Source organism: Curcuma longa, chromosome 3, assembly GCF_044706935.1.
Source record: "Curcuma longa cultivar G26 ecotype Majalengka, Jawa Barat chromosome 3, ITB_CL_G26_1.1, whole genome shotgun sequence".
Classification (NCBI taxonomy): domain Eukaryota; kingdom Viridiplantae; phylum Streptophyta; class Magnoliopsida; order Zingiberales; family Zingiberaceae; genus Curcuma; species Curcuma longa.
In genome coordinates, this window is record NC_133863.1 from 7,741,379 (window position 1) to 7,754,475 (window position 13,097).

Here is a 13,097-nt window from a genome sequence, read left to right on the forward strand (position 1 = left end):
TTTTCTGTTTGCTGTTACTATCACATATCAAAATTTTTGGACCCATGGGATTCGTAACTCTGGATAAGACTTGAATTCATAAATCATCAATGGAAATATATCATCAAAAATTTCACATATATGAGTTTTTATAATAAAATTAATCTTGTATTTATTTGTTGTTGTTTTATACTTCATTCGATTCTCTACAACAATGATATTTTTTATGGCAAATACATGACCTTCTTTGAGAATAAGTTTCACTCTCTCCATGATCGAATGTTTTATTGTTCTATGTATGCATTCACCCTACAAATATATAGAATGAATAAATATTTGTATTTTCTAACCGTAATCAATTATATACGTAAAAAAAAATACAACCTCTTTATCATGAAAGACACACTCCAAGCTAAAATATCCGTTGTTTTCATATGCAGGTAGATCGTAACAATTAACTAATCAGAGTTTCAATGCCCATTGTATTTTTGAAGGGTTAACCTCTCGCATGAGATTAAACAGAGGAGCTATTTTTTTATTTCAGCCTAAAGTGAGTCAGTAAAGATATTGCAATCCTAATTTATAGAGTGTATGCAACCTCACACTCATTTGTAATATGTGATATTTTTAGCATCAAAGTTATTCAATATATTTTGAAATATGTGGTATTTGATAGTATCTTTAAATTATTCAATATATTTAGGAATCTGTGTTTTACTATTTAATATTAATAAATCGAGCATTAAAGTTTATGCTTAATATGGATTAAAATGCATTTAAAGATGGTATTAATATAGATTAATATGGATGAAAAATTGTATTATCAATCAATTATAGTTGTATAAGTTTGTTTCCGTATAGATAAATATGTCTATTTATAGAAATGATATTTAGGCGGAAAATTTTTAGACAGACAATTCAGTTTATATATATATATATATATAGATTTATATTGTAAGTAAAATATTTCTTTATTATATGGAAAATAATAATAATATTTATTTTGTGGTGTGCTTTGGATTTTAAAACTCGGAGGGGGCACATTGAAAAAGAGGATTCCTTGCGAACGAAGAGAGTGATTAGCTTTAGCTTTGTTATATTTTCGGACTAGGGATTCTCCTTCATCAATTTTCCGACGACGCCTGCTTCCTTGCTCCGGTTTCGAGTGCTTCTCAGCTGGTATGTTGTCCGTCTTAATTGAGCTATCTTTTGCGATCTCTTCCTCCCTCGTGGCCAATGCTTGTTCTTTCTCTGATTGCGTCTTCTTTTCTACTTCGTTTTGTTCCTGGACTCCCTTTTCGTCAGTGTTTTTGCGAGGAGTATTGGCCTGCTGGTTGGGGATCTAGATCCGTAGTTGCGGCGATCTGATACTTTTATTGATTTGGGCTGGAAAGATCGGGGTTTGCTTGCTGAATTATGCGAACGTCATGGGCTGATGCAGTTGCGGACGCCGATAACTCGGCTGCCGTGACCAGCGCCTCCGCTGCCAACGTTGTCACCGCCTCTTCTGCCCCTTCCCGTGGTGACCGCCCTGCCTACGTGCCTCCTCATCTTCGCAACCGTCCAGTGACTACTGAGTCCTGTGCAGCGCCGGCAGCTCCATCTCCAGTAGGAGGTCCGTCAAAGCTATCGGCATCTTCTGCTCCTGCTACCGGTGGGAGCCGACGGGGTGGTGGTTCCGTCCGTGACGTGGCTCGTGCTGGATCTAGTGGTGCAAGAACTGGCTGGCACTCCAGAGGCGGTGGTTGGGATAGGAAGGAACGTGAGGCGAACCCTTTTTCGAATGATGATGAGACCGTTGAGGCTGCATTTGATAGCAAGGAAAATTCAGGGATCAATTTTGATGCTTATGAAGACATCCCTGTTGAGACCAGTGGTGAGAATGTGCCCCCACCTGTGAACACATTTGCTGAAATTGATTTGGGGGACACACTAAATGAGAACATCAGGCGGTGCAGGTATGTGAAACCAACCCCCGTCCAGCGCTATGCAATCCCCATTTCACTTGCAGGCCGGGACCTCATGGCCTGTGCTCAGACTGGATCAGGAAAGACAGCGGCTTTCTGCTTTCCAATCATCAGTGCAATCATGAGGGGACCTCCAGGACCGAGGCAAAGAGGATCAAGGACTGCCCTCCCTCTAGCTTTGATTTTGTCACCAACCCGCGAGCTATCTGTTCAAGTATGTAGTTTTTGGGTTTTAGTCCTCTTTTCATAAAACCTTGTTTTTTTTAATGCTTCAATGCTTTATTATTATTATTATTATTACTAACCATTGATACCTTATTTGGTTGGTCTCTTAACCTAAGTTTTTGGTATCACAGATACATGAGGAGGCCAGAAAGTTCTCTTTCCAGACAGGTGTTCGAGTAGTAGTTGCCTATGGTGGAGCTCCTATAAATCAGCAGGTTCTTCTTCCATCTTTTATGATAATACTCCTTTGATAATTCTTGGTTGGATGAGCTTTTCAACCAATGTAGTCAAAGTCAGAAAGTGAATTAACGATACTCCAAAAAAATGCTAGACCTCTGTTATAACACATTCAGTGAGAGGTGCATACTAGTGTTTGCCTGACCAAAGTAATATACATATCTATATTTTCTAACACTATAAAATAGAGAATTGATACCTTTTAGAGTTAATAGTTGAATGAGCTATGATATAATTTTAGGCTTAGTTTACTTACGTGGAATTGGAAATATCAGAGAGGGAGGGAGAGGAAGAGTGAAAAGTCACAAAATTGCAAACAAAATAGAGTTGCATCATATAGAACTGAAGCCTGGAGAGGAGCACCAAAATGAGAAGAGAAAGGGGTAGTTAAAGGTCGAGAACATGGATGGTCGTATGCCAAGTTTTATTATTTTCATCAAAGGATATTACCAATTCTGTCATATTCACAAATTTTTAGGTATTAAATCTGCTACCAAATACCATATGTTAGGTTTGTGCTTTTGTTAGCAAGACAAGGTCGAATGCATTCTGCATTTAGACATTAATTTGAAACTAAGTGCAAGATGAAAGTATTTCACTTTTTTCTTTGTTTTTTGTTGTTGTTGTTATTGTGGATCAGAAGCTTTCAAGTCTAGCATACTTGGATATTTAACAAGAAACTTGAGGGAATTGAAACAGACTAAAAGGTAAGATAACCTAAGTAGTACATCCTTGCCATCAATCAGAAGTCTAGAGAAGTAGAGGATGGCATGAAACAATAGCTGAATAGTATATGTGCATTAGAAGTTGGAGATTGTTGTAATCATTTCCATCCTTTTGGTCTATTTGTCGAATTATATTCTTTGTGTATGTTATTCCTACTTATCATAGTTGATTATCTACTTTTTGACTGTTTATCTAATTGAACAAGAAAAAGGTCCATTCCTGAAGTTGTTTGTTAATTGTCGTCCGTTCTTTGCAAGTTATTTACTGAAACATCGGGTGCTAATTTTTAAAATTGATTTTTTTTGTCCAAATCTCTTGTATTTCTAAATCTTATTCCCCTTTATCTAATTTGTTAAATAGGGAGGAATAACATGGAAAGCTATATTTTCTTTCTATTTCAGCAATACATTATCCTTCACAGTCTTAGTGTTACACATCTTCTATTACAATTCATATTTGCAGTTGCGAGACTTAGAAAGGGGCGTTGACATACTTGTGGCAACTCCTGGTCGTTTGGTGGATTTGATGGAGAGGGCTAGAGTTTCTTTGCAACATATTAGATATTTGGCCTTAGATGAGGCTGACAGAATGCTTGATATGGGCTTTGAGCCACAAATTAGGAGAATTGTTGAACAGATGGACATGCCACAACGTGGTCAAAGGCAAACTATGCTGTTCAGTGCCACCTTCCCAAAGGAGATACAGGTTTGTCTTTCTCTCTCTTTTATAAAAAATTGCTTTTGGTGATTGAATTTTGGTAGCTGATGTTAAATTTGATTGGATACATGAAAAGTTGTTTGGAAAGAGAGTGGTTTATATTGATGTTGATTTTAACATTCCACTCAAGGGCATGCTTGAGTAAGCTTGATTGGGTCAAACTCCAATTCTAAGACATTGCAAGATAAGACATATGGGATTTGCATGAAAAGGCCCCTGATTAGACAAACACACATCATAGAACAATAGAAAGTCGCTGTGGGAACTCATGACTTATGCTTTAAAACCATCCTAATGTTTGATTGGATGATCTTTCATTACAAAGACTTGCACTATAAGGCTAGTTGTAGATTTATAATTTATGGTTTAGCGACTACTGCTGTAGCAGATGTTGACTTTTGTAAATCTCTAATTAGGTAACTATATCTGACTACAATGTTGGGGTGAACAGACGAGTTGTTGATTTTCACTAGCCTTGTCAAATATTGTCACACTATTATCTGATATCCTCTTTCTATGCCAATCATTGCTACGTGACCGAGATTGGAGTAGAGAGATCCATTTGTAGCTGCATTTGGTACATTTTCAAGTTGAAACGTTTGAAACTCGAAAACAATTTATTATATTTGTTTTTTTGTATACTTGTATGCTGTTGTTCATAATTTTCTTACATATCTATTTGTAACTTCTCATGAATTTCTTGTTGGTCTATATGATTTACTTTTATGGTCGTACGTCTTCTATCAGCAAGTATTGTGTTTTTTCTGAGTTTATCTTGTCTTTATTTTTAATCTCTTTCTCATTAAGGAATTACTAATCTGATAAATTGTCTTCATTAATTTGACTTGTGCAGAGGTTGGCTTCTGATTTCCTTTATAAGTACATCTTTCTTGCTGTTGGGAGAGTTGGTTCAAGCACTGATTTGATTGTTCAAAGGGTGGAATTTGTAACGGATTCTGATAAAAGAAGCCATCTTATGGATCTTCTTCATGCCCAAAGAGATAGTGGCGCTCATGGAAAAGTAACTCTTGACCTATTTGGTGTTTTTGGTCATAATTATATCGTTGTTTTGTCCATCATTATTTAGTACTCTTAGAGTATTAGCTTTTTTACTTCAACTGCCACAGCAAGCTCTGACGTTGGTTTTTGTGGAGACAAAAAGAGGAGCTGATTCTTTAGAACACTGGTTGTGTATGAATGGGTTTCCAGCAACCACAATTCACGGAGATAGGACTCAGCAGGTACATATGTACATAACATTATTTTTCTTTATCTTCCTCTTATTGCCAGTAGTTGATTTTGTACTATGAGACAGACTAATTTCTACCCCTGTTACATTTTCTTTATCAGCCCTTGATGGTTTTTTCTTGTGAAGAATTCACATAGTAAAAAAAAACGCAAATATGTAGATCTTGATCTTTACTTTGAAGGCGATGCATTTCTATCTTTCTTGTGGTCAATCTAGTATATTGTGAACTTTGTTGTGCCTCGTATTCCCTATTCTTTAGTGTATAAAGACTTGTTACTTGCCTTGCGTGTTGAATATCATGAATGACTATTAGCAAGAGTGGGCGTGTATTAAATACGAACAACTTCTAGCCATCAATTCGGATGCAAAATAAAAGTTTTAAAGCACAGATCTTTGTCCACTCAACAGCAAAATTAATTTTCCTTAGGCTACTGTTCTTGTAATTCTCCGACCACCCCTTTCATAGGTTCTTTTTATAACCTTTTGAAGTTGCTGCTGTTTTTCTTTTAGTTTAATAAAATGCTTTACAAAAGCTCTGCTTACTTTCAGGAAAGGGAACAAGCCTTGCGATCTTTCAAGACTGGTGCTACGCCCATTCTCGTCGCAACTGACGTTGCAGCACGTGGGTTGGACATCCCTCACGTGGCGCACGTTATTAATTTTGACCTACCCAACGACATCGACGACTACGTGCACCGAATTGGAAGGACAGGCAGAGCAGGAAAGTCGGGCCTCGCCACTGCGTTCTTCAACGATGGTAATGCATCCTTAGCTAGGTCTCTGTCTGAGCTGATGCAAGAGTCGAACCAGGAGGTGCCACAATGGCTCACTCGCTACGCAGCTGCTCGTTCACACAGCTTTGGTAGAAATCATCGAAGGTCCGGTGGAGCACGCTTCGGTGGCCGTGACTTCAGGAGAGATTCCTCCTATAACAAAGGTGGAGGAGATCATTATGGAGGATCGTTTGGTGCGTCTGCAGGATATGGAGGCGGCTATGGAAGTGCAGGAGTGACGAGTGCCTGGGACTAGCTTCATCCCAAGTAACTAGGAATATGATTTTGCTATTTCTCGATTGATTTAGGAGTAATTATTACTAATGTGATGTGTTTTATCTTTTATTTGCTTCCCCTAGTGCAAATTTTCTCCTTTTGTTGAACGTTTGGCTGTTCAATTTATACAAAAGCACGATTTGTCTATGAAGTTAACTAGAATTAAAGTGTTAATAACTTTTTAGTCTGCCAATCTTATTATTGTAAATTCTTAGAACTGTAGCAAATAGTTCCTTGTCTTATATTTTAGAATGAAATGCATTTTATATATAAAAAAAACCTTTTTCTTTATTTACTGCAATAATAATGAATCACATTGCAATGATAATAATAATAATAATAAACACGAAGAATAAAAGATAACAGAAAAACAGCGAGTCAGTTAGCAGAAGAGGTAACCGAAGGCGAGGGTGGCCGCCGAGGCGACTGCCATGGCAGCAGAGGAAGACGCCGAGGGAGCAGAGGAGGTCGGGGCAGGAGCAGGGGCCTCGGCGGCGATGGCCGTAGCCACGATCATTGCGAGGGCGACGAGTCTCAGCTTGAAAGAAGCCTCCATCGTTGCTGCTTTTACTTGAAAAACTGATGATGAGGAGGAAGAAGAGGATGAACTTAAAGAATGCAGAGGGAATCAATGAGTTATATTGGAATTGTGGGAGGAGGAGAGGGATTGGAGGAGGCCTTTTATAGGAGAATTCTATGTATGATTGTGGACAAAACGAGCTGTAAAAATCTAAATACAATCTGTAAATTTATTTTATGCTCGGTTGGACGCTCTTTGTTTAGCTGGAAAATTCTAAATTTAATCTGTAGAATAATATGTTAGCTCTGTTCTGTAGCTGTCCTCACGCTTTTGCTCGGCCCATGGCAGCTGTCTCGTCTGTCGCATCTGAAACCAGCTGCATGACACCTGTGTTTCTCACCTGGCTTAAGCAAGCTCATAATTTAATCGCATGCTCTCTACTGACTTCTTGTACTTTATTGTTTATGAAACTACTACTAATCATTTTTCTCTTGTTTTTTTTTGTCAAATCGAAGATGAATCAACAATACTTTCATAAGTATGCCAGTAGAACAGCAACAGAGAAACTATAATGTGTGTTTCATAATTTTCAAACTCAAAGCATCTTTGGAAAGCCAGAAAACTTGCAAACTATAATTGTGACAACAAAACTTCCAAGTTATAATTGAATGTTCCAACCAAACTTTCGACTATAAGAACTTCGCCTGCACATCGAAGGTATGTTCACTGCATCAACAGACGATAGGCCTCATTGTTCATCTGATATGTATACTCGTAGCCAACATTCTCAGCTCGGGTCTTGAATTCTTCCAGATCCTCTCTTGGAACTTGAATGCCGACCAGTACATTTGCGCCAGTCTCGCCCTATATACCATAACAGAAACAGATGCCTCAGTAGAAAACACAAGAATGCTAACTCTAAAAGTTGAATCAATCAAGAAACTTGTTAGATGAAGCAATGCAGTGTACCTGTGCTCGGTAATGGAACAAGCTTATGTTCCAACGGGGACTGAAGGAGTCTAAGAATTTCATTAGAGCACCTGGTCTCTCTGGGAATATAAATCGACATAGTATTTCATTTTGAACATTTGATCGCCCACCCATCTGGAAAAAAAAATATAATTTAAAATACTTTATTTCTCTTTCAATGATTGTGAATCCTGAAGTCTGGTGTGGTCAAGGGCTCTGATAGTGATGATAGACTGTTAGTAGTTTTTTTGGCCGCCAAGGGAAGATTTGGATAAATTGGAACAAGAAAGGATTTCTCAGATTTGCCACATTATATCCTAGTGAAATTTTAACTACAAAAAGGACAAGATAAACCATACTCAATTTTATGGTTATGATGTATGCCTTCCTAATTAATTGACACAATTATCTTATAACACTTACATCTCACATATAAAATTTGAGTAATGAAGTACAGGACCTATTCTAATATCTGAGTGCATGCACATTCCCAAAGATCTATGAATGTTACTCGTGTTTTGTCATGTGAGAAGATTAGTATCTTTTCAATTTCAGAGCATAATTTTATGAAATGGGTTGACATTCTAGTAAATTAGAGGATGATGAGGAAATAAAGAAGCAATTCTTCTAGATGAAGAGGGACAAAATGAGGCATTGTGATGAAATGAAGAACATTGAGAAAGAGGAGCCGAGAGTCGTTGACTACAAACATGAACAATCATACTATCCAGCATTTTATCCAACAAAGAATAATACTCTTTAGAAATGTCATACTTGCCACTGTACAAATTGAAATATCAACAATATACCTATCTATTATTTAGATAGAGATAGTGTGTAAAATAATATCACCATGGAATTTGTAAATGCAAATGTATAAGTATATATTGTACTAATTTGCACAACTAATATTTGTCACTCATAAACTAAAACTGTTGAATGTTTTGTAGGTATCAATATGCATTATATTGTAACTGGGGTAATATGACAGCTTTGTTAATTTTGTATCAGTTTCAGAATTCACAATGTCCACACAAGTTAATCACATCATAATATACTTGTTGAAGGTAGGAGGCTCCATGCCCATAGTTTCCACATGGACAATTGCAGTGATATACTAGATAAATATAAATTGGTTAATTTCCTAATAGCTCGAGCTTTTGAGATAAGTTGTTTGTCAATTAATTTCGACATGGTATTAGAGTCAGACCCTCACCATTGTCAGACCTGAGAGGGGATATAAAAAACAAGTGGATATGAGATAAGCACCGCGGTAGCCCCACATCCTAGGATTGAGAATTCGTAAATATACTTAAATATCAAGAGACACTAACCTAAGAGCCTTGACAATTTTAGTTGGATTGGTACTCTCGTTTGGGCTTCAACAATATTAAACTAAATATCTATGTGAACTGAAGATACAAAAGATAACATCACCATTCAACAATATGCAGTTAGAACTTAAACAATAAGATGTAATTCTAAGTTTCAAAACAGGTGGTAAACACCAAAGCAATGGTAAGACGAGATACATACAAAGTATCTAAGATGATCTTTTGCCAACTCATCATTGGTGAGGTTAAAAGTTTTAAGATGGGCGTGCTCCATTCTAAGCACCATTGCTGCAAGTTCAGAATCAATATGAACACCGACACTGCAATAACAATATTCATCAATTAAGTGAAAACCAAACAAGTTTCATTACTTTGCTTACCATAAGCTAATTATGGACATACCTATAAAGAACAAGAGCATTTTCTTTACGTGAATCATATCTGTACTTGAATTCTGTAATGTTCATAGGACCGACCTACAGATGCAGAAATCAAAATTTAGCTTTAAAACAAATGGTGATATAAAATATAATCATATATACCAATTCACAGAATTTCTTAAAACTCCCTTTCTCCTCTGGTAGATTGGTTGCCAAAACAGCCTCTCGTTTCCGACCAACATCAGCAAGTTCAGTCACAAGTCTCAGTCTGTCAAAATTCATGTTTGCGCCACTTGTTATAGCAACAACAGCTTCACCTTTCAAACCATAGTATCTGCAATAGGCCTCTGCCCCAGCTAGAGCAAGAGCACCAGCTGGTTCTAGGATGCTCCTTTTCTCCTCAAACATATCCTATATCACATTTGATATTTCTCAAAATCTTAACTTCAAAATTATCATTATGAGCAATACTCATAAGTGGAATGGGTATAGGACCTTTATGGATGCACAAATGGCATCACGACCAACAAGAACCACTCCATCAACTAGTTCCCTGCACAAATGGAATGTCTCTTCTCCAACCACTTTTACAGCCACACCATCTGCAAATCCTCCCACTTGTTCTAGCATGATTCTCTCCCCATGAAATAGAGATAATGCCATTGCATTTGCATCAGAAGGTTCTACTCCAATGATCTTTACCTGCAGACAAATTTCGACTGATTGAATCTCTCCAGGAGCATCATTCATTTGAAAACAACAAATTCTCTAACATATGAAATACATTTGTTTAGTCACTGCAAATCTCTAACATTTGGTGATGTTTGTGAACCTCAAAACTGTGTTTGGATCCATTTTAGTGACGGACTACTTACAGGCATTTGCACAATCCACAAGCAGAAAATTCAAGGCCTAAGGAGATCTAGGGGACTTCACATAAGTAAAAGAAATCTTATTTTGAGTAAAAATACAACTTTTTTGGTCAAAATATTAAAATAAAAAACATTAACAATTTAAGGCACCATGAAGTGGAGGATCAACAACAGATTAAGATCACGAGAGAACAAAGCACACACCTCTGGGAGGACCCGTTTTACATAAGCAGCAATTCCTGCTATTAATCCACCACCACCAACCGGTACAAATATTGCGTGTATGGGACCACTCATTTGGCGAATGATTTCCATCCCAATAGTTCCCTGACCTGCAATAACATCAGGATGATCAAAAGGGGGTATGAATGTACGATCTTCCTCCTCTCCACGTTGCTTTGCATATGTTTGTGCTTCATCATATGAATCCCCCTTAAGGATGACAGTTGCACCTAACCTCTCAACTGAACGCCACTAAAACACATTACAAATTAGGGTAAGAGAGAGGTACATGCAATTATACAGATACTAAGAAATGAAAAATATAAAGCATGATACATTCTTTTCAATGAAAGTGCCTTGCTGAAAAATGCTAAATATCCAAGCAAGTAGACACCTTGATTTCAGGTGTCGTCACTGGCATTACGATTACTGCATCACATCCTAGTTTTTGAGCAGCCAAAGCAACACCCTGTGCATGATTGCCAGCAGATGAGCAAATGACTCCTCTATCTAATTGCTCCTGAGGAAGTTTAGCCATCATATTGTAGGCTCCTCGCAACTTGAAGGAGAACACCTGCATTCCCACAGTTGTTCATGACCAAACAGAAAGAGAGTAAATAGACAGAAGAGTGTATTAGTGCATCTACATAGGAATATCCAAAAAGGAAGCTGCAAAGTGGAAGTTTCAAAAGTTCCCAAGGCATATCTGCTGCAAGCTTAAGATTAAACAGTTTTTTATACGATTTTGAAAACTCTATCTTCACTATTTACTTCCCAACCTGTGTCTTTTTAGACCACACTTTCTTCTCTCTCTCTTTTCCTCTCTCATTTTCTTCCCCACCCATTGGCACACAATGTTGTCTCCTCCACGCGCCTGCTCCCATTCGCCATCATCATTGTAGCAACAACACCAGAGGTGATCACCATGACCGTGACCACCTCCTCTGTTTGCTGCCACAGTAGGTCGTTGCTGCCGTAAAATCACGAACACATGCATTGGGCAAATGATCATTGTGAGTGCTAATGTTTCTCTTCTCCAACATCCCTAGATTTTAAGTTTTTGGTAAGCTACTTGATCGATTTCCATCTGATATTTTAGATTAGGATCTTATTGTTTCTAATCAAGTCTAGATCAGATTGATCTGAGGAGACTAGTAAGGTAAGAACAGATGTAGTCACTTTGTTCTTCTCCATAAAGTTGCTAAATTTTATAAAATATGATCTCCATTATTTTTCCTTTTTCCTTCTCTTGAATTTATGATATTTGTAAATGTGATAGTGGATAATTAATAGTTTTAGGTCATAAATAGTGAATTTATGACCTTCGACTCGTGACACAATATCTATGTTCTCAATTTTCTATCTTCTTTCATATACTGAGCATTGCAGGAGTTATAGGATACCATCATATAAGAAACGGAGAAAAGTAACTTTCATCCAAGGGATTAAAAAGACTTTTCTTACCGGTTGCAAGTCCTCTCTCTTAAGCCAGAGATCTACTCCAAGTCTCGCAGACAATTTCGTCGCTCGTTGCAGCGGCGACTCGATCGCCACATCATAAACCCTCGAAGTCAAAATACTGGTTAGATACTCCATAGGATTCAACGCCCCGTTTTGACCAACGTCGGCCGCTAACGCAGACGGTGGATAGGTTTTCTCAGAAATGCCCCCAAGGTAGCCGCTTTCGTACTGCAGAGACTCCACCGGGACCCTCTTGAGGGGAGGGGAAAGGGATATTGCCTCCGGCTGAGTACTGAATCCGGCAGACGAAGATGAGGAGACGGCGGCGACCTCGAGGAGTCGAGCTCTCAGCGAATCGGCGTGGATCGACGGGCAGAGGTGGGGAAAGCGGAACGAAGTGTCAAGGCGTGCTCCCCCAGCCAGCGGCCGCTTCGAGGGCGGGGGAAGGCGCGAAGGGCCGAGGGCGGCGAGAGATTCCATGTCACCAAGCTTGAGATGGATCGGGGCGATATGCGAGCAGGTAGGTTCGTCGTATCGTCGGATCAACACAAACTTTTCATTTCGGCCCCTGACATTTTAGCTTTTTTGAAATGCCTCTTTTGCAACAAAGATGAAATCCGCCATCTTAGCAGTCCTACACAGTCGGTCCCACGATCGTGAGGAGGTAAATTGAGAAATTACAATTAGTTACGATGCAGGAGTGACTTCGTCAGGATTTGAACTCTTGCTCTCTTCTACAATTACGACGTAGAAGGGTATTATCTGGCGATTTGAACCCTTGCTCTTTTATGCAATTCTGATATGTCGTAATCAATCTTAGTTATATTCTTTTTTTACAATTCTCATAACCAACTCAACTATGTGAGCTTCAAATGTCTCTTCTTTTGTAAAAGGTGGAATCCGCCACCTTAGCATCACCTTACACGGTCGTCACACGACCATCTTCAAATGCCTCTTCTTTTCTGCATAAAGGTGGATCCGCCACCTTAGCGGTCCCACACGGTCAGTCCCACGACCATCTGTGAGGAGGTAAATCGAGAAACTGCAGTTGGTCACGACGTAGGAGGGTCAAATTGCTGCAAAAGGTTGGCATCATCAGAATTTGAACTCTTGCTCTTTTCTGGAAACAAAGTCTGTTGCGTCGTAATCAAGCACACATACCCTTCACCCCCGTGGGGGCAACTCTTCAA

General features: G+C 38.5%; 2 protein-coding genes across 2 annotated transcripts; one reads left to right on the forward strand and one right to left on the reverse strand.

Moving 5' to 3' along the window:
• Positions 1-1,090: 1,090 nt before the first annotated feature.
• LOC141824190 (DEAD-box ATP-dependent RNA helicase 37-like) lies at positions 1,091-6,300 on the forward strand. The gene is made up of 7 exons (XM_074711434.1): positions 1,091-1,158; positions 1,285-2,160; positions 2,303-2,386; positions 3,597-3,839; positions 4,705-4,872; positions 4,979-5,092; positions 5,650-6,300. The coding sequence occupies exons 2-7, from the start codon at positions 1,396-1,398 to the stop codon at positions 6,127-6,129; spliced, it is 1,854 nt and encodes a 617-aa protein (XP_074567535.1). The 5' UTR covers positions 1,091-1,158; positions 1,285-1,395; the 3' UTR covers positions 6,130-6,300.
• Positions 6,301-7,217: 917 nt separating this feature from the next.
• On the reverse strand, positions 7,218-12,417 carry LOC141825566 (threonine dehydratase 1 biosynthetic, chloroplastic-like). Its single transcript, XM_074712946.1, has 9 exons — positions 11,911-12,417; positions 10,841-11,020; positions 10,429-10,698; positions 9,848-10,054; positions 9,515-9,763; positions 9,375-9,448; positions 9,175-9,292; positions 7,639-7,773; positions 7,218-7,533 (listed from the first exon to the last, which is right to left on the reverse strand). The coding sequence occupies exons 1-9, from the start codon at positions 12,385-12,387 to the stop codon at positions 7,393-7,395; spliced, it is 1,851 nt and encodes a 616-aa protein (XP_074569047.1). The 5' UTR covers positions 12,388-12,417; the 3' UTR covers positions 7,218-7,392.
• Between the last annotated feature and the right edge of the window lie 680 nt (positions 12,418-13,097).